This window comes from Tribolium madens, unplaced genomic scaffold (assembly GCF_015345945.1).
Source record: "Tribolium madens isolate multiple individuals breed KSU strain unplaced genomic scaffold, Tmad_KSU_1.1 Scaffold_71;HRSCAF=194;Tcas5.2_LG6, whole genome shotgun sequence".
NCBI lineage: Eukaryota > Metazoa > Arthropoda > Insecta > Coleoptera > Tenebrionidae > Tribolium > Tribolium madens.
Genome location: NW_025401041.1, coordinates 2,047,796 through 2,068,449, shown reverse-complemented (window position 1 = coordinate 2,068,449; position 20,654 = coordinate 2,047,796). Strand labels below are relative to the sequence as shown.

Here is a 20,654-nt window from a genome sequence, read left to right as displayed (position 1 = left end):
ATTATTTTCATTAAATTTATTTCGTAACAAAATTAACATAAAAAAGTAATTACATGTTAAAAGTAATCTAAGCCCATTGACTTGCTATGGCAATTAAAAAATTCGTTCAAAATAATACAGGGTGTGTCAGAACTATCGTGCGAGAGAAAAATTTCAAATAAGATAAGATATCACGAACATGGAAAAAATGTTTAAAAAATTCTATCTGTAAAAAAATTTTGACATTTATTTTTTGACATTTGACATTTTTAATGTTTATTTCATGATACTAATGATCTTGTATATGTTTGTTTAGTAAAGGTACAAAAAATTTTCCAATAAAAGCTACAAATAACATTGAACAAAGTTACAATTTAGAATACAGCTTCCTTGTTTCCTCTTCTAATAGCCTGTAGCAAAAAAACTTAAAAAAATATTTTTTCAACAAAAATAAATAGAATCAAAGTACAAAATTTAAATTCTCATAACTTCGAAATTTTTATAGATAAAATTTTTTTTACATTTTTTTCATGTTCCTGGTATCTTACCTTATATGGCATTTTTCTGGGGCGCGAGTTCTGGCGCACCCTGTATTTCAAAATATTGCGCAAATCGTAAAAATAAAAATTAAAGCATCAAGTCAGGTCAGGTCTAAGTCTCACTTAATATCTATTACAAAATGCTGTGAAAATTAGAAATCAGAAATTTTGCGCAAAATATTACAAAAATTCGGAACAGTTGAGTCACGTCAAAGAAAGTCAAGTTTCAATTTAAATATCTAATGTCTGTTACAAAATGCTTGAGTTAAGGTTAAATAAAATCAGAGAAGGTCAAATCTATATAAAAATGCTGCATGTATCAAGGCATTTGCGACTATATTTAGCTTGGGTCAGGTCAGGTCAAGTTTAAATTTAATGCACCTAGTCTCAAAATACTGTGAAGAATCAAAGTTTGGAGTTGATTGAGGTTGCAAAAAATTTTGAAATAAAAAAATATTTTTTTGGAATTACCTTAGTATCTGTTCGCAGTTCTGCACCACACCGGTCATGAAATAATACATTTTGTATAGCAGGCGTACCAACCACACTGGCGCGCAAACCTGCACATTCCCCGAAAATCCCGGATGAACAACTGATGCGGCGGCTAGCGTTGCGACGCACGTCTTCACGGGATAGAGAGGACGCCGCGACGCCGCCGTCTCACACGAGGAATTTTTACTATAGGATGGGACACACGTCGTGGTGAAAATGGGCCAAGACGCAATTAAGACCTCGTTTACGACCCTCTAAAGAGAAGAAGATTAATTTTTTGCTGAATTGGGGGGTCGGGGTAAAAGGAGGGACACCAAATGGGGTGATGATATGTATGATACGGGCGGTAGTCGAAAAGACTTGAGGTATTTATTGATTAGTGTTGAGATGCAATTAGTGGGGCAAGAGATCGATAAACTTAAAATAGGTTACTGCACCCAGTTTTTTAAGGGAGGGGGTAATTAGGAGAGAAGCAACAGGTCGGCCGGGGTGGCCCATAAATGAACCGAGCAGAAATTTTGACCTGAAGTGACCCAGAATTTGAGTTTTTTTCGAAATTAATACGATTTTTTTGTAGTAAACAACTTTAGAGTTATTTACGACCCTCGCCTTTTAAAACTCGAGTCAATAACAAGACGTCAAGTGCATTATTATCAAACTTTTCACATAAAAAATTCTTGCTCAACCCTGATCAAAACATGTCAAGATTTACTAAACATTTATACGAAAACAGTCTCTAATGAGGCTATTAAAACACCCATCTCAGTGTTAAAATAAGTCCATTGTAATTTGAAACAAATATTATATTTCTGATAATTAAACACGCGTTTAAATCATGGACAAAATTCGAAAATACACCAAAAACACAATAAAATAGTGTGATATTTTCAAAGGTTGGTAGCGAGGTCAATGACCGGTGAACGTCAAGCGTTGAAAACAATAAACGATTAAACTAAAAAAGCAGAAAATCGCTTCTAACTGGTTAGTTAGGTATTTTGGAAAAAAACAATCAATAAAATTCAGTGGTTTTTGCTTTTAAGTGATTTACTTCCGGTCGGAAGTCTTAAAATTATCTTAAAATAAGCTTCACAGCTCACATTCTTTCAAACAGAAACTTAAAGAGATTGAAACTATGAGAAAAGCAGTCTTAAAACATGTACTCGTATTTTTTTTAGTACTAAAACTAGTTAAATCGATCAAATCCTTTCGGATTCGCAAATGTTTTGTAAAAGTAGTCGTTGGAACAGCCGCTCGTCCCTTGTGTAGATCTATCTCATAGTATCTGATTCGAAAAATTTCGAAATTGTTGAGGGCTTCACTTCACAATATCAGATTTTGTCAAAACTTATATTTATTTAATTAGATGTTTATATTTATTTCATTTCCTTATAAACCCCATACTATCTGATTTGCAAATATTTTATACAGGATGCGCCAGAACTCGCGCCCCAGAGAAAAATGCCATATAAGGTAAGATACCAGGAACATCGAAAAAATGTTAAAAAAGTTTTATCTATGAAAATTTCGAAGTTATGAGAGTTTAAATTTTGCACAAACTGTATTTATTTCTGTTGGAAAAATAATTTTCCAAGTTTTTTGATACAGGGTATTAGAAGAGGAAACAAGGAAGCTGTATCCTAAATTGTAACTCTGTATAATCTTATCTGTGGCATTTAATAGCAAAATTTTTGTACTTTTATTAAATAATCGTAAAAAAACATATACAAGATCATCAGTATCATTAAATAAAAAACGTCAAATGTCAAAATTTTTTGACAGATAGAATTTTTTAAACATTTTTTTTATGTTCTTGGTATCTTATCTTACTTGAAATTTTTGTCTGGGGTGCGAGTTCTCCGGCACCCTGTATAATTATTGAATTGTCACAATTTTTCTGCTAATAAACTGGAAATCTATTTTTTGTTAGTTCAGTGGGTGCATCTAGTTTTTGTTACGTCGATAGAAATAAAAAATTCATGTCATAACCTCAAATTAAAAAAATTAATTAAATTACACATTCCTTGGCCAAATTTCTTTTATATTGGGCTCTTATAGTCTTAAACAACACTATACAAATCACTACCTAACTATTTCAAGTCCACCAGTGTGCAAATTACCTGGGTTTTACATCGTTTTTGGGTTACGTTTCATGCATCTCACAATGTCAGAATAACCTTAATTTTCACAACGTTGTGCCGTCAAATGTCAAATCATACCAACCAAAACCAAACTTTGCAAAAATACTAATTACGTCACTTTTTTGCCTTTTTCAAATCACCAGTAACGTTTCCTTTCGTTTTTCTATTGTTTTCGTTTGACTTTCTTGAAGAGTGTGAAATACATTGACGCGAACTGTCAACAACTGTCAGAAGTGTCACATCGATTGATTGAAATTCAACGCACTCTTAGATAATTATTTGTTAATTTTCATTTTTATGGATTTTGGCCCAAATAATATTATGTAATTGATGAAAATTACCCGTCGTTGCAGTAAGTAAAGGTTGGATTGAATTTTCATTTTTCATCATTGTTTATTGTTTAAAGTTTGATATTTTTTACTATAGTGTCTAACAAAATTGCTCCATGGTCCCTTCTCCAAAAACAATTGCTATTTTGCGCGAGAGAGATGGTTAATTAATTTTTACAGGGGTTGAGAACGTTGGAGCTAACACAATACAAATGGTCATCTGAACACTCATTTGTAATTCAAGAATCTTATTTTTAGTCATTTGAGTGCAGTTTGTAAAATAAACACCTAGTGTTTTTTCAAAGGTTGGTAGCGAGGTCAATGACCGGTGAATGTCAAGCGTTCAAAACAATATATGACGTAAGCAATTCGTTTGAATTAAATAACTAAAATCGCCTCTAACTGGTTAGTTAGCTGTGATAGAAAGGCCAATCAACGAAATCAGGTGGCATCTAATTCGATTGCTTTACTTCCGGCCAATGGCCGGAAATCTCAAAATTATCTCTTAAATCAAGCTTCAAAGCTCACATCTTTCTAAGAAAAACTGAAAAAAAAAATCGATAGTTAATTTAGAGTAATTTCAGAAATTAATTTCAGAAGTTACTCTAAATTAACTATTCATGTTTACCGTTTTCTCTCTATGTGAAAAATGATTCTTCCAAGAAAAGCAATTTTGATAAGCTACTTATATCGAAAATTATCTATTCATTCCCCAAGCGTCTACTGAGTAATTAATACTACAAATTGGTCCTAATTTTAGTCTAGTATCACACTAAAATCGATACCGACGTAAAATTTTAAAGCCACCTTTTTGTGATTTTTCTCTGGTAAATGGAAATCTTAAGAAGTGTATAAGCAAAGGTCAAGCTATTCAGTCGTTCATTCATGAATATCTGAATAGCAGAAACTCTCAGATTGGGTGAATGAAAATGCCCTATTTATATTTATAGAGGAGATGGACGTTTTGTCCAAGCAAATGAGTGTTAAATTACAAAAACAGGAGGAGAAAAACCCAAACCTTCGTTAGCTCATCCCGAAAGACTCGACCCTTGTCAATTCGTCATTCCCTTGATGGAAAAATCGAATAATCTGATCCTTAACAGACTGAAAGGGATGACTTCGTGTTTGTTTTCTCTAAGTGGGAGAAAAATCGATTGTCTTATTAGGTGGCAGGTGGTTGCAAATTTAGAACAAAAACGAGATTCAAGCCGTAGTGAGACAATTTTTTCAAAATCAAAACGTGTAAAAATACAGACGAGATAGCTACCATTATCTAGTATGTGGACACAAAGCTCCTTTCAGGACCATATCTAACCGGGAACCGGTCGAAACAAAGGACAAAATACACAAAAACTTTTTTTAAAGTGATAAAATAGTTAGTGAAAGTAATAATCACCCGAAATGGGAGAGATTTAGGGTTCAGTAAAGCCATTGTTCCACAAAGGTTAGTGTGTTAACCTGGATTTAGGAACCTAGTTTGTGCATTTAATAAATGAACAATTAGAAATTCTATTCATAGCAGGAGAGCCCCTTGTTTGCATTGTCGCCGCTTTGCGATTATTTAATCATGAAAGGTAAATAAACGACAAAAATAATATTTATTTGTGACTTGTGACGATTTTAGCATTAAAATCTAAAATAAACGTTAATAATTTGTATGGAGCTGCTATGTGCGAACTACAGTTTTAACCTTATTCCCTTGTTGTTTACCAGAGGAAGAAAATGAACGGTAATGTCCAAATCCATAAAATGTTGAAAAGGAAGAAAAACACAAAAAGTAATGTCTGATCGTTAAAACCCGGATTTCTCCCACTTTCAATTAACACAATTCAATCCCGAAAGCAGAGCTATTAGAGAACAAAACAGGTTTCACGTAAAATATCGAAATCGAATTTTAGACTCGAAAATTTTGAATTCTTTATTTCGCAAGTCAGTCGAATGTGAAACACGGATCAAACGCTGATTGACTCTTTCGTATCTTACTCCCAGTTCTTCGTAATTATGATAATGAAGCCGTGATTGCATTGCGTAACGACCTAAGAGCACAAGAGACTCTAACGAGGATTCAAATTGAAATATTCCAAAGGGTTTGAGCACAAAGAATCCGAAATGAAAATGTTTGATGGTGCACACAGATGGTCATTTTCTTTCTTTTAATCCATGTCACAGTTTTTCAAAGACTTTTTTAATTGCACATCGGGGGTGGTTAGTCACGTTTATCGTCCTTGCATCTATTCATAGTGTTGGTTTTTTCGAAGTGATAAATTAATTCGTTTTTGAAGCTCGACAGCTGTCAAGAAACGTGGTTTTGCCAGGGAGAAATTAATCGATTATTTATTCAGTAAGGGAAGGAGGATAAGGAAGATGTGGATGAGATGGAATGTGTTTTTAAACGTGAAATGAATTTTAAGAGATTGAAAATGTGTACCAGATGCATGACTCGAAAAAATTATTGTTTTTTATTCAGGATACTCCAATTTGCAAAATGTCACCTATCACTCACAGAAATGTAATTCTCCCATTTTTCACGAAAAGTTAAAACGTTGACAATTTCTATGGACGCGCAATGTGCAAACCACATCCACGTCGTTCCTTTAAATTTAAATCAACTCAATTTTATCGCAAATAAGTTAAATATTTGCAATTCCTCAATTTATACAACCCCTTTACTACCCGCTTTTCGTAATTCTAAACCTTAGAAATACTACAAGCGTATTGAACGGCTTAAAATCCAACGATATGAAAATTTCGAGGCAATTAATCATGAAACGTCATAATATTCAAGCTCGAGCCGCTTCCATACCTATATTTATGCGGAGAGATAATCTAAAGTGGTTAAATTACAATTAATTTTCATTAATTTATTACTGCAGGGGCTGGAAAAGGGTTCGATCCTAAACGTGATTAATAAAACTCGTATATTTGGTCACCGCTCTCGAGACCACTTTAAACCGACTTAAACCTAAAACCACGTGAATTTATAGGCCTAAACGTTAAATAAAGCTTCATCTGTAATAAATTTAAAATGGAGTTGAAACACGCTAGCGCCATCTGGTGACCGATAGCCACGATTCAATTTTACCGACTGTAGGTTACATTCGTGACAAGAGCGCCCTCTGTCCAACGAGTGCGCAATTGAATGACAAATCGATAAAGCAACAGTAGCGTCCTCTAGAACAACAAATTTGAAATTTCATTATTCTTAGGCAGGGTCGCTAACTTTGTAAAATGAATAACGAACAGAGTTCCGAATTAAATTCAATTTTAGAAGAAAGTTGTTTATTTTTAGAGTTTGAGACAAGTTTCATAATAAGAGACGTGACTTTTTGAAGTATTTATGCATTAACTTGGAGATAAAACTGACTTTGACCTTTTCAAAATAATTTTAATCTCTCGATTTGTTCATTGGTCGTTTAGAGGATTAAAAACGTCATCAATCACTCTTTCGTCCGAACACAAATCGAGTTACAAAGTCGAGGGACGGCAAAAATAGTCTGATTAATCAAATTTGGCGAGAGAGCAGCAGTTTCTGGCTATTGTTCTGTCAAAGAGGCACGTTTTAATGGCATTTATTGGCGACGATAGGGCACGTTGCCAACTCGAGGCGAGGATAAGATAAATTTGCGAAGATGCATTTATTAGGCTTGTTGCTTCCTCAACAGGTTACTCGCTAATGCAGTTTATTTCCGTTTCGAAAATCAAGAAAATGAGTTGAGAGACTTATTAAAGAAAATTCTAAATTGGTTTTAAAGCTTAATTAATTCAGTTAATTGATTTGAAACGTTAAAATACACTTAAAATGAATTTATTTTTCGTTTATTTGTGTTTTGTGCCCGACTTTGAATGAAATTGAATGGCCCAGAATCGCTCCGAGTACTTCCATAGATACGACTATTTTATTACGCCTCAAACAAAATGTTTTGAGAGAAAATGTTGCCAACCCAAGGACGAAAAGTGTCTTTTCACAAAATTTAAGCTCAAAAATAAACTTAAGAAAATTAAAAGTAGGACTAGGGTTGTAAAATCTTACAAGATTCTATGAAACTGCCATGAGAGAACTTTTGCCTTAATTTTGTTCTACGCGTAAAAACGCTTAAGGATTATGATTTTGTTACTAAAATTTTAGGTTATCAGTCAATATTTTGTCAATGTTTTGTTTTTTTAACGTTTTTGAGAAAATATCCAATCCAGATATCCAGATTTCAAATTCATCTGCAGACTATACTACAGCCCCAATTGACTCCGATTTTTTACATTTGTTAAACATTTAAGTTCTAGGTATGCAAAAATGTTCTAGACACACAAATAGTGCTAAAAAACACGAAAAATTCCGAGCAATTAAAAAATCATCGATCAATACAGACAACGTATACAGAGTGATTTTGAGGTATGTGCATTTTATTTTAACAGGCGATAGTAGAGCTCAAAAGAAGTGAAAATAACTCAACTTGTCTTATCCGAATGTTTATAGTTTCTGAGATCTAGAGTGTGAAATATATAAATTTCGACAAAATCTAATAGTGTGCGTTCTACTACGATAATTTTTAGTGCTGGGCGATTATAAATGATTTAATAGAATTATTTCGTTTATGTCCCAATAATCGAATATTACTTTAAAAATCATTCATAATCGTAATTCGAGTCATTCATTTCGTTCCGAACATTCTCGAAAGTATTCGTCATAGTATTCGTTAATCGAGATATTTCATTACCTAATTCAATATTTATTTCTCGAAACAAGCTAACGAAATGGAAAACTGGGAAATAATCGAAGTCTATAGTGAATTTTTTTGTTATGTTGGTGGTTTATCAGCAGTTGTTTAAAGTTTTTAAAGTGACATTTGACCGCAAGAAAGCGATTAGAAGTTTATTAGCCATTATTCCAATGGACGATTAATTTTTTTTTTTGTATTTCATTTATTCAAATATATTCAAATTCCAATTTAATTAGTGGTTATTAGTTATTTGATGATAGTTTTAATTCATAATGTTATATTCGGTGATGATGCGCATGCGCACTAAACAATAATCGGTCATTCGATTATTTCAAATATTTATTTCGATTCATTCGATTATTGAAATATATGGATTATGCCCAGCACTAATAATTTTGACAATACATTTTTGAATCAGATAGTTTGAGGTCTAAAAGGGAAGCAAGCGGCAAAGCCGCGATCCCCCTATAAATTTCGACAAAATCTTGTAATGTAAGTTTTAAACAGAGGTAGGTGAGCGGCAAAGCCGTGATCCCCCTATAATTTTTACTGTCTACTCAATCCGACAGGATTTGATATCAGTTTCTAAAAGTTATGTTTCTAAAAAGTGAGGTTAAGGTTGTTACTAATAAAAGGATCAAATAAAAAAATAGTATATATCACTCGGAGCAGAAAGTTTTTTTAGTGTTTTTTTTTTCTACTCCTAGTAATATACTATTTTTATTAAATAAATGACAGTAATAAATAGCTAAATAGTGTCCAACCTAAAATAATACGTCTTCTAAGAGTCTATACCCAGAAGATATTGACAAAAAATCATACAAAACACTAAAAATAAAAAAAGTAAAAAATCATAAAAGGTTTGTGAAGCCAACTAAAGCTAATTTTTGTCGATTTATTTGCAATTTGTGAATTAAATGGACGGTCCGGACTCGTTTTGAGCCTTTCCGGGGATACTCTACATCCACTTAATTCATTACAAAATCTGGTTTGATTGTATGAATGTAACAAATAATTTGAAAAGAGAAATTCACCAAATCGAGACCCGCAATTTTGCTACCGAAAACAATTAAATAAATTCTGTTTTGTTTATGCTTAAATGTTAACAAACAAGTATTTACTGATTTTTTTACTAAAAAAATATTTTACCGGTTTTCAACTCAAAATCCGGTAAAAAAATTAATTTAGACTAACGTAATTCAAAGCAGTGAATAATGAGACGAGTCATTAGCGAAAAGTAAATTGGTCCAAAAACATTTTCGTAATAGAACCAATTAAATAAATAAGTTTTGAAGCATCTTAGGAAATAAATAACATTTTGAAAAAATAAAGACTTTACAATCCCAGTACGCTCATTAAGATCCGCAGTAGATTGTTTTAAACCGAACATTCCATCTCAAATTTAACTAAACCTAATTCCATCTCGTGCAAACATTTAACAATAAGCCTCGTGAGCGTGTATGTATGCAAATACAGCTCTCGGAAAATTCTGGAAAAGTTTCTCATTACGTGGACAAAGCCGCGAAATGGAAGATGCCTCTGACAAAGAACACAATAGACTAAAACACGACTTGTTGACCGGGAAAAAAGCGCAAAATGGGTGTTTGAGATGTCGCAAGCGTTGATTGTTCCAAGTTTTATTAATTTCCACAAACGTGCACTACATCACAGATAGCGGCACAAAATTCGATCAAAATTTTTCAGCTTTCGGCAATAAATAAATGCGTTATCTGCGATTCCATTGCAGTTTATTGATTACTCTCGCGTCCGCCATTGTAATCCTAATTACGCAAGACTGTAACAAATTTTTACTTACAGAGATTGCGACAGGAATCTGGTGAGAGTCTTGTTGTGTCGCAGGCCGTCCAAGAACTCCATGTATTAGAAAAATCGCACTTAACATTCAAAAAAAGCACTTGGTTTTTATTTTAGCAACTAAACAGTCTTTTGAGTGGTTCTTTAATCACAGAGGGAGCAAACCTGAAAAAACCTGAAGTTGGTGGAAACTTAAAACAGCAGAAGGACCAGTGAGACAAGGTTTATTAATTTACGCGAAAAATCTAGTCGTGGTTTGTTCAGGTAATGCAGATTTTTCACGCGGAAATGTCTGTTATCACAAATGCAAGCTCTTTATCATCTGCCAGCAGTCTTGTACTTTGATTCCCTTCCCTAAAATAATTTAAAATTCAAGCAAAACCCATCTTGTTCCAGATAAGACAGTTTTCTGGTGTGTTTTCGGGTCTACGTGTTTCTCATTTTAACAAACTCACTCTTTTCAGCTAAATTTGAATCACAGAGATTCATTTAGAATTCCTCTCTTTACAAATATTTTCATTTCAATGTTGATAAATGCCGAAAACAATCAATCATTTCGATGTTAGATTGCTGTTTCCGCCAGTTTTCAATACTATTGGATCATTTTTCAAACCTCACACGTTTTTGGAGTAGAAATTAATGGAAGCAAACCCAAGAAATGAATGAAACTGTTCAACTTTGATTGTTTACAACTTCCTCGCGACGTTTACTACTTGGACAAAGTTGAGAGTCATCTTAAAAGTTCGACTTTTCTAAACAAGGGATGAATTATTACAGTTTATCGCTGAAAGTCCGGTACGGCTAGTCGGGAGCAAATCCGGTAATGCTCTTAACTTTGTGTACTAGAATCCGATAAATTGCTACTAGAGTGTGGCCATTAATCCAACAAAATTCGAACTTAAATCATGAAATAAACATGATGTGGTCTAGTGGGACGTCTCCTCTTAATCTTGATATGGACGACTCGTTGAAAAAGCACGAGTCCTCTTGCTGGGACGTATATTAAAAGACTGCCATCTGTACGCCAGTCACGTACTAACGAAGATATAAAGGACGTGTGGGACCGCATTTTACCAATTAACTTGCTTTTAAAGTAAACAATTTTTACTCAACGCCACTAATTTCTATGGCGCTGCCATGTCGCATATTCACCTATTTATTTGTTTTTTTTAGAATGGGCGATCTATGTCAGAAAATAATCCTTAATGATGACATTTACGAGAAAAGCTTGGCCATTTGAGAGTCGCAATTGATGTAACAACATTCCGTCGACACAAAACACTAAATTCTCGTTTGGACAACAAATGCACAAGTTTTAGAGCTAATCTTAATAAAGGCTTCTGCTCAAAAAAATTCCAAAGACAAATTACTCCAATTACGGCTACACAAATGTAAGTTTCCATTTCCCTAAGTCTCGGATGCTTTATCGATTTTCTTTCGATATTAACTGAGAAATTTCCTTAATAAAGCTCGACACTGCTTCCACCTGTTTGCAACGATTATCATCGATAATTACCCAGAAAAATCGCAAAGTCTCGTATATTTAAATTTCGAGGGAAAAAACATGCTTCTATATCATTGTTTGAGGCTGGAACGATACCATAAAAGTGTTTTATGGCCACCGATAGAGGGGGCCGTTTAAAAGCGTCATAATTTCGAAAATAAAGAAGTATTAAAACGAGGGGAAATAAAACAAGATGTTTGAAAGCTGGCTTCGGGTAAAACATTGTAAAGTTTTTTTTCAATTGAGTGCCAAAATGAGTCGTTATTTGTTACTATTTGAGGCTTTAATAAAGGTAATAAAGTACTCATTTCAGAGCTAAAACGACTCTTCATTTGAAAATTTTAATAGAATTTTTGACATTTGTGCAACTCTGTACAAAGCGATCCATTAAATACTTAACAAAACAAAGACATTGGAACAATTGTCTTCATGAAACTGAGAAAGGCGTCATTTTGCCACTAGAGCTTTATCTGGCCTTATTTGCGAGTCAAACAATTTGCAAAACTTTGCTCGAATTATTAAATTTTCATTTCTCGTCTCGTCGCTTTTAAGTTTTAACAAAATACACATTGTATAATTCTCTCATTACGCCATGCATGCAAAAACCGTTTGCTTAAAAATTTCTTCATTAAAGTCTCACTTTTTTCGACGTATAAATTCCCGTCTCAGGTGGCACAATGGCCGGACTTCCATTTACGAAATGGCCGACAGCGGGTACATTTCCTGATTTACGTCTTATTCGGTGCATTAACATCGAAGTTTGCCACGAAAAAGCTCTATCATTTCCTTTCGTAAAAGCATTAAGCTTCGATTTCGATAGCGCGTTTTTTCCTTGAGATTAAAATGATGCGTTTCAAACGGAGATGGTCCCGGATTCCTCCGGGCTAAGCTCCACTGATAGGCAAGGTTCAATCCGGGAGGAGAAAAAACGAAAAAACTTTTCGGTTAATTAATATTCATTTAGTACTGTTAAGACAAATTGATCTACCACATTAATAAATGTATAACAAAAGACGACTTTATCGGCGCGGTTGTCCTAAAATCATGACACTCGCTGTTAGACAAGGATACATTAATACGAAACTTTGTGATATAAATAAAGAGAGAAAATAACAGGTCAAATTTAAATAACAAAGAAAACATCAAAGGAAGGCATGCGGTCGGGGCTTTGAATACCTGAAAATTTTTTGGACGCCGGTGAATAATTCTCTGAAAAAAAATGAAAAACAGTGAGTGATAACGAAACGATAATTTCAGATTGTGATGTTGCGTTATCAGTGACCTGAAACTGAACAACCCGCAAAATCCCAAGTGACCCCCTTTAGAGGAACAGACGCATCGATCGTGTCCTGCCCTTAGTCCCAAGCCGACACCCTTTCGAAATAAAACAAGCTGAAAAAGCAAGATTCAAGCTTTGACAAGCTGTTACAAAGAACACCAATAATATTTACAATCGACTTTAATTAAGCAGAAAAAAAAAGTATTAAATTAGTTGTGGATCGAGTTTAAATCGAATATTCCTCCCGATTGCGGCTTCGTCGAGCTTAATCCGGGCCCGGAATCATATTCCCGCGAATCGGAAAACCCCCTTCTAAACAAAATCTACAATATGAGACGCATTTTTACTCCGGCTGTGGATTCCGGAGCTCCGGAACAAAATTATACGACGCTGATTTACCGATCCAACACCTAATTGGGCGGTTTTTTGGTTTTCGGTGACAATCTCCGGACCGCCGACGATTATTCCAGGAACTTAATATGCTCCCGGATTAAGTAAGTTGATTAACACGACTGAATTAACGAAACGACGATCGATCCAACAGTTTAAGAGACCGTAGCTTACTTGAATTCAACAGAATAACAAAGTTTGGAGAGCTTTCTGATTCCGGACAATAAGAGAGTAATTTTTATTGACGGCTAAAAAGCTTCTCCGGTCTTTGGAAAATTTATAAAGTGGTGAAGAGCAAAAAGTCACGATGAATTAAATGATTTTTCAGATAAAAATGTTTCACAGTACAGTCGATTATAAAAGTAATGTATTAACGCTCGACACTACTTTAATACGTCACTGTACTGTTTGTTAAAGTACTGAAATCAAAATTTAATAATATTGTAAGTGCAAAATAATATTTTTCAATTTTATTTTTTTAAGTGGGTAATAAACTTGTTCGCAATCACGAAATTCCAGAATCGGCGTCCACTCCAGAACTGCTATTATTATCGTTTGAGAATCCGTAACCGTCCTCAACCCCTATTAATTTCACCCTTGGAATGCGCTCATATTCGGTCTTCAAACGCTCGATTTATCACGATGTAACTATTGGCACATTCCCTAAGCTTGTTTTTTTTTCACTCCATATGTAATAGGAGTACAAACAAGAAAAAGTTTCTGTCTTTGAGACCTGTGAAAAAGCGTTCTCAAGAGCGTCATTCTACACCCTTCAAGGGCTATAAAACGAATGCATTTTCACCGAAAATAATAATCAGCCTGTTGCTCGATAAACCAAATAAACAAAATTTTATCACAACCGAGTTTTTGTTTTTTTAATTAAACGGAAAAATTAGATGCAGTATTGATAAAAGCGTCAAAACCAGAGAGACTTCATTCGGCGTGAAATCCCCTCAGGTGTGGGTGTTTTTTTTCCCACTGATAAGGGATGAAACTGAACATATCGAGGGATGTTTTGGGATAAAGCAAGATTGTGAAAAAAAGATGAAGGGGAAGCTTATGAAAAAACAACATTTTTATGTCTGTTTAGACTGCTTTACGGTGAGAAAGTAAAAACACTAAAACACAAATTACGATTGTTTCAGTATAAAAATATTACATAACAATAATACGAGTATAATGATGATTGGCTTGAATGCAATTTTAGCTGCGAGTTTATACAGGGTGTCCAGCGAGTAAAGTTCAATAGTAAATGATACAGATGTATACAGAATGCGCCACAACTTGCGCCCTAGAAAAAAATTCAAATAAGATAAGATACAAACAATATAAAAAAAATGTTTAAAAAAAATCGGTCAAAAAATTTTGACACGTATTATTTGATATTTTACCTTTGTTATGTCTATTTAATAATACTGATGATCATGTATATTTCGAGAAAGATAAGAGCTAGAAACTTGAAATTTGCTATGTAAGTTACTTGTAGAAAGGGAACACAGCACGAAACATTTGGTAAAAATCTGTCGCAGATCAAAAATCGGCCGTAAAGCGGCCGCAAAATTATACGGTTGAAGATACAATAAATTCACGAGGATAAAAATTATTTAGAATCATGAAATATACATTATTAAACAATAAAATGTGATAAAATAAAAATAATAATGGGTACCGAACTAAAAAAAAACATTAGGTTTGCTACTCGGATTTCCAACACTAAATTATTGTCGTAAGGATGTTGTCCAGATAAGTAGGATAAGGAAAGTCGTGTGATGTTCACACCAGATTTTTTTTTAATTATTTAGTAAAGGTACAAAAATTTTGTCAATAAAATCCACAAATAACATTAAACAGAGTTACAATTTAGAATATAGCTTCCTTGTTTTCCTTTCAAATAGCATATACAAAAAAACTTGGAAAATCAATTTGACAACAGAAATAAATAGAGTCAAAGTGCAAAATTTAAACTCTCATAACTTCGAAATTTTTATAGATAAAATTTTTTTAACATTTTTTCTATGTTCCTGATATCTTACCTTACATGGCATTTTTCTCTAGGGCGCGAGTTTTGGCGAACCCTGTATAAGGAAATTGATAGATACTAATCAAGTGCATCACCTCAAATTAATTTCAACCATAGAGCATATCCAAAAATAAATATGTTTTTTAAAAGTTTATTAGTTTTTGTGTAATAAATTTTTAATAGAGTGCATGTTTTTGACAAAAACTTCTTATTGTTAATATGTATTAAGCAAAATCGACCAATAAAAGTCATAAAATTGTCATAAAAATCTACATCTAAAAATGCTAAGAAACATATGGTGTTTCATTTAAGAAAACACAAGTTTGTATTGTAACTTATTTTTGGGACACGCTGTATAATTGAAAATAATTTTAGGTGATGCACTTAGTATCTATCAATGTCCTATATATATTTTTTTTAATTTTACCATTTAAAGGTCACTAATAGACTTTACCCAATTCGCTGGGACACCCTGTATTAACAAAAGCTTTTTGTACAGATATGCCCTAATAAAAGTGCAAATCAAAAACAACTCATTTTAATTTAAATCGAAGAGTAAAAAAAAACAAATTTATTTCTGTAATACAAACTTTGCGATAATTAATTGTCTACAACAAAATTAACATTCCTGAATTTTATATTTATTTGTTGCAAGATTGGTAATAAGGTCATTGACCAAAAAATGTCAATACTGTAAGACTCATTTTAGCACTCATTTTTGAGTCCCTTATTTTTCCAAAAAGAGAAAAAATGGCATACTATAGTGCAATTTTATCTACAGGGTTGGTAGCAGTGTCAATGACTTGTAACTCTCAAGCACTAAATAGTGGTGTAAATAATAAAATAAATAAATTTCGACTATACATATATTAAATATTTCAAATTGCCTGAAGCTCAACATTTAATTTTGGTGATTTATTCTCTATATTTGTGATTACTTTAGATAAAAATTGATAAATGAGCAAATTTACCTAAATGATGATAGCCATTTCGTTTCAAATTGAAAAAAGCGTCAACTCATATCAAAGCCCTTTAATTCATATCAAAACAAGCAAACCTGACATAAACCTTCGCTTGAAGCTCGCATTAAAATTTCCATTTGTAATAAAAGACATTTCACATCTGTTTCTGTGCTGATATCTTATCAAGATTACAAATAAAAAAATTCGCCGATGAGATTCAGCGACCATTTTTTGCCTCATCCCACTGGTAGGTACGTCCCCCCAATAACCCTTCTTACCCTCGACAACAATTCAACACTAACCAAAACAACTCGAAAAATATTAACAATTGTCGCGTTTTTTTGTGTGTGAAAATTTAGAACCGCGTTACGTCATAAAGCACGTTTTGGGGGTTGGGGCTTTGGCACATCACACGCACGAAGAATGAAGAAAATATACAGGGAGGAAGAAAGACGAGAGAAGAGTTGTGCTAGAGATAGGTTCGAAAATCCCGGCTGAACGTCAGCATCGTGCGGCCAAAACTGAGAACGTCGACGGTGACTCCGGTGCGCCGGAGCGGCGGAGGCGGCGGCGGCGGCGGTGGTGGTGGAACGGCTCCGGGCGCACTTATACAGATGCACGCGGAAAGATAATTATCCGAGTAGAGAAACGCGACCCTGACCGCAATTAGATTTTGGGGGAGAAAAATCAAAAGGGCGATTAATCAATCGAAGCTTGAACGGCTTTCGAAAGTGATTAATTGCGTGTTGTTGAGAATTAGAAAAATTAAAGACGTTAAGTGGGATTAAATTCAATTGAATTCAGAGTGAAGCAGTCGAAATCTCTTATTTTGTCATTTCTCTGTTTCAGTTTTCTCAAGGGACCGTTACATTGTCTCTATTTACTGAATCGGTTATGCTTCATTGTGCGTACATTTCCATCAATTTCCGGTTTTTTATGTCAACTTCTATGTAGGTAAAATGCTTATTTCTGCCTTTCTGATTTTTCATCTGATGGAATGAGAGATAAATTTAGATTTTCATTCAAATGTAAATGAAAAAGATTAAAATGTCCATATTTTGAAAGACTGAACAACTAAATATTAATAAGTTGCTTTTTACTTCAAAAAATAATATCAACAATATAAAGTTATTAGTTTAAAATCACATTAAAAAAATCATCCACAACACAATTCCTCCATTAAAATATACAGAGTGATTCAAAAGTGTCGGACAATTTCTTGGGTAGTGATAAAGGACATCCAAGTGAGTTAAAAGTTCCTATGACAAAAAATTGTTAAGCCTCTTTTCACCAGAAATAGCTCTTCAAATATAAGATTTTATACTGTTTTTGGCCGTTCAGATCATATACAGAGTGATTTTGAAGTATGTGCAAATATTTTAACAGGCGATAGTAGAGCTCAAAGAAGTCAAAATAACTCAACTTGCTTTATCCAAATGTTTATAGTTTTTAAGATACAATGTATAATTTATCAGTTGGCGGAAACGGCAAATTTTGCAACATTGAACAGATATCTGTTGAAAAAAATCACCAATTTGTGTCTTATAGTGACAAAACATTTAACAAACTAGCAAATTCAACAATAAATTAAATCCGAAAACATCAGAAATAAAAGAGCTAAGATCTCGAAAGTAAAGCTTGAAAAAAAATCTGCATTCATTTTTATGCTTATTGAAAGTCTTCTATCACCATTTGAGAGCTGGTCCGACACTTTTGAATCACTCTGAATAAAAAAATACTGTTTATTAAGATTTAAAACTGTAAAAGTAAGCTTGGAATCTTCAAAAAATTGAAAAACATCATTTTTCCAAAATCGTTACTAAAATCACATAAAACTGTCAGTAAAGAGTCTAAAATCAGCACTAAGGTAGTTCATTATACTACAATCTTGTATATTGTATAGTACAGAATATTTCAGCAAGTTGGTAAAATCCATTATTGACCATTAATTGTTAAAATTAAAAAAAATTGTATAGAAAATTGATAAATACTAAACTATACAGCGAGTCCCAGTGAGTTGAAAAAGTCCATTAGTGATTTTTTAAATGGTAAAATTTTAAAAAAATGGAAAGGACATCATTGATAGATACTAATCTAGTGGATCACCTAAAATTATTTTCAACCATACAGCATGTCCCAAAAATAAATTACGATACAAACTTTTGTTTTCTTAAATGAAACACCGTATATGTTTCTTGGCATTTTTGGATATAGACTTTTGAAACAATGTTTTTACACTAAACTTTTGTTAGTCGATTTCGCTTAGTTTTAGGAATAAAACGTTTTTTTTTGACAAAAACATTCACTTTTAAAAAATTTATTACTCAAAAACTAAGACAGCTAGAACAAATTTTTTCGTAATTCTGCAAAGAAGAAAGTGCAGAATTTAAAGCTGAACAATTTTTTAGTGTTTTGCATTTTTAAAGATGAATAAATTAAGAAGTTTGTTAAAAGTTAAATAACTAAAAAAAATTTAAATGGAACACCCTATTTTTTATTTTTGCATCTAATAGATTGATAAATTGTCTATCTAAAAAAAACTTTTAATGTATAGAATTGATAAATGAAAAGATATTCAATATTAATTGTATCAATAATGCCTATCAATACCTGAGCATTGTTGATACTACAGCAACCATAGTAATTCCATCACGGATCACTTATCCGTTGATTTATCTAAAGAATATAAAAGTCGTTATAAATACTGAAATTCTAATTATTTTACTGTAAAAATATAAAATAATGGATTCAGTTTAACACAAATGTGATTTCCATCTCGTGTGCAACTGTGCACTTTTTGGCTACTGAAACAATAGTAATGATTTTTTTTAATGTAAAAAAGTATTTTAGTTTTTGTGTAATAAATTTTTAAAAAGTGCATGTGGTCAAAAAACCGTCTTATTTTTAAAACTAAGCAAAACCGACCAATAAAAGTTAACATTGTCCTAAAAATCTACATCCAAAAACGCTAAAAACCATATGGTGTTTCATTTAAAAAAAGATAAGTTTGTATTGTAAGTAATTTTTGAGACACGCTGAATAGTTTTAAAAAATTTTAGGCGATGAGGCGATGGACTAGATTAGTATCTATTAATGTCCTGTATAATTTTTTTTCTTTTAATATGTATTCAAAGGTCACTAATGGACTTTTTCAAGTCGTGGGACACCCTGTATGTATCACCTGATATTATATTTTTAAATGTACAGCGTGTTCCAAAATAAGTTACAATACAAACTTATATTTTATTGGCATTTCTGGATGTAGTTGTTTAATATAATTATTTTAAGCCAAACTTCTATTGGTCGATTTTGCTTAGTTTTTTAAGTAAGTTGTTTTTTTTTGACAAAAATATACTCTTAAAAAATTTCTTACACAAAAACTATGAGAAGTTTCTGCTGTTTTGTGGTTTGGTTTAGTATCTAGTTTAATGAAACGAGAAATTAAAAAGGTCATGTGTTTTATTATTATTAACTAAATTAACATTTGTTATGAAAAATGAGACTTTAGTGCCTTGATACAAAAGTACTATTCTACAATTCTACAATTTTTGTATAAAATGTATCAGAATGTTGAAAAACCAATATGTTATTATTAATATTATTATCTACTTTGTTTTCGGCCCAATTCTTATGAGTTTTCGCTCAGATAATCCAATCGGATTTAGAAGCTCACAGCTATCTCGTTGCTTCAATACAATACCACAACATTGTCAAATAATTGAAATATATTATCAGCAATAACTAACACGAAACAGCCACTGTTATGTCTGGATTTATTATCGAGCAAGTTGCTTATTTTCCACAATTTAATTAAGCTAAAAACACAAATCCATGTTTTACAATTTCTATTTAATAATACAGTTTTCATCCCTACGCCACTTACTTGCTCCATGTCGAAACTAAATTATCGCGAATTTAATAATTTTAAAATTAATAAACCTCGCTGAGGGCTAAAAACGGATTATTTCGGCGTTTATTAAAATTATGTTGATGTAGAGAGTGACTTAACTAGTACACCCTATATCATTATCCATTATACATAACGCACAAGATTTAACAGTTGTTTACCACACGATTCCATAATTCATCGGTTTATTTCACTTAGCAAGACAGTGAACAGCACATTTCTATGATTTATCCACTTGTTCACACAAATAAGTTAATAACACTGAATAAAAATTTATTTTATGTCATAAAAAGACAAAAATTTAATATAGTTAAACTATTTTGACATCGCAGACGCTTCAACTATCCCTTGTTTGAAATTCTTGTCATTGTTATTCAGGGCTTACCCAGCATAATCCGAAATTGTTCAGGAATGGCGAAGCTGGCACTGATTTGAATTGGTAATTGTTAATTGGTCTTTACCAAGTAGCTAAATAAAAGAAAAAAATGCAATTTCTTAAATTTCAGATTATATTCTCCCTAAATTACTCCTTTGTTAAACGCAAATATTTGTAAAACATTCCTGACACGTTTTGCTCTTAATCAA

The 20,654-nt window shown here is 32.7% G+C and overlaps 1 protein-coding gene across 6 annotated transcripts in view; it reads right to left on the bottom strand.

Moving 5' to 3' along the window:
• Positions 1-20,654, bottom strand: part of LOC123008686 (synaptotagmin-7) — a 131,346-nt gene that overhangs the window by 35,299 nt on the left and 75,393 nt on the right. For 3 of the 6 annotated variants that reach the window (XM_044404644.1, XM_044404639.1, XM_044404641.1), the window contains exon 4: positions 12,688-12,720. The exons of 1 other annotated variant lie outside the window; for it this stretch is intronic. In XM_044404644.1, the coding sequence (XP_044260579.1) occupies positions 12,688-12,720 (33 nt within the window). Of the gene's footprint in view, positions 1-989; positions 1,265-10,008; positions 10,173-12,687; positions 12,721-16,440; positions 16,667-20,654 lie in introns of those variants that run through there. 2 more of the 6 variants (XM_044404642.1, XM_044404648.1) reach the window with 2 other exon arrangements.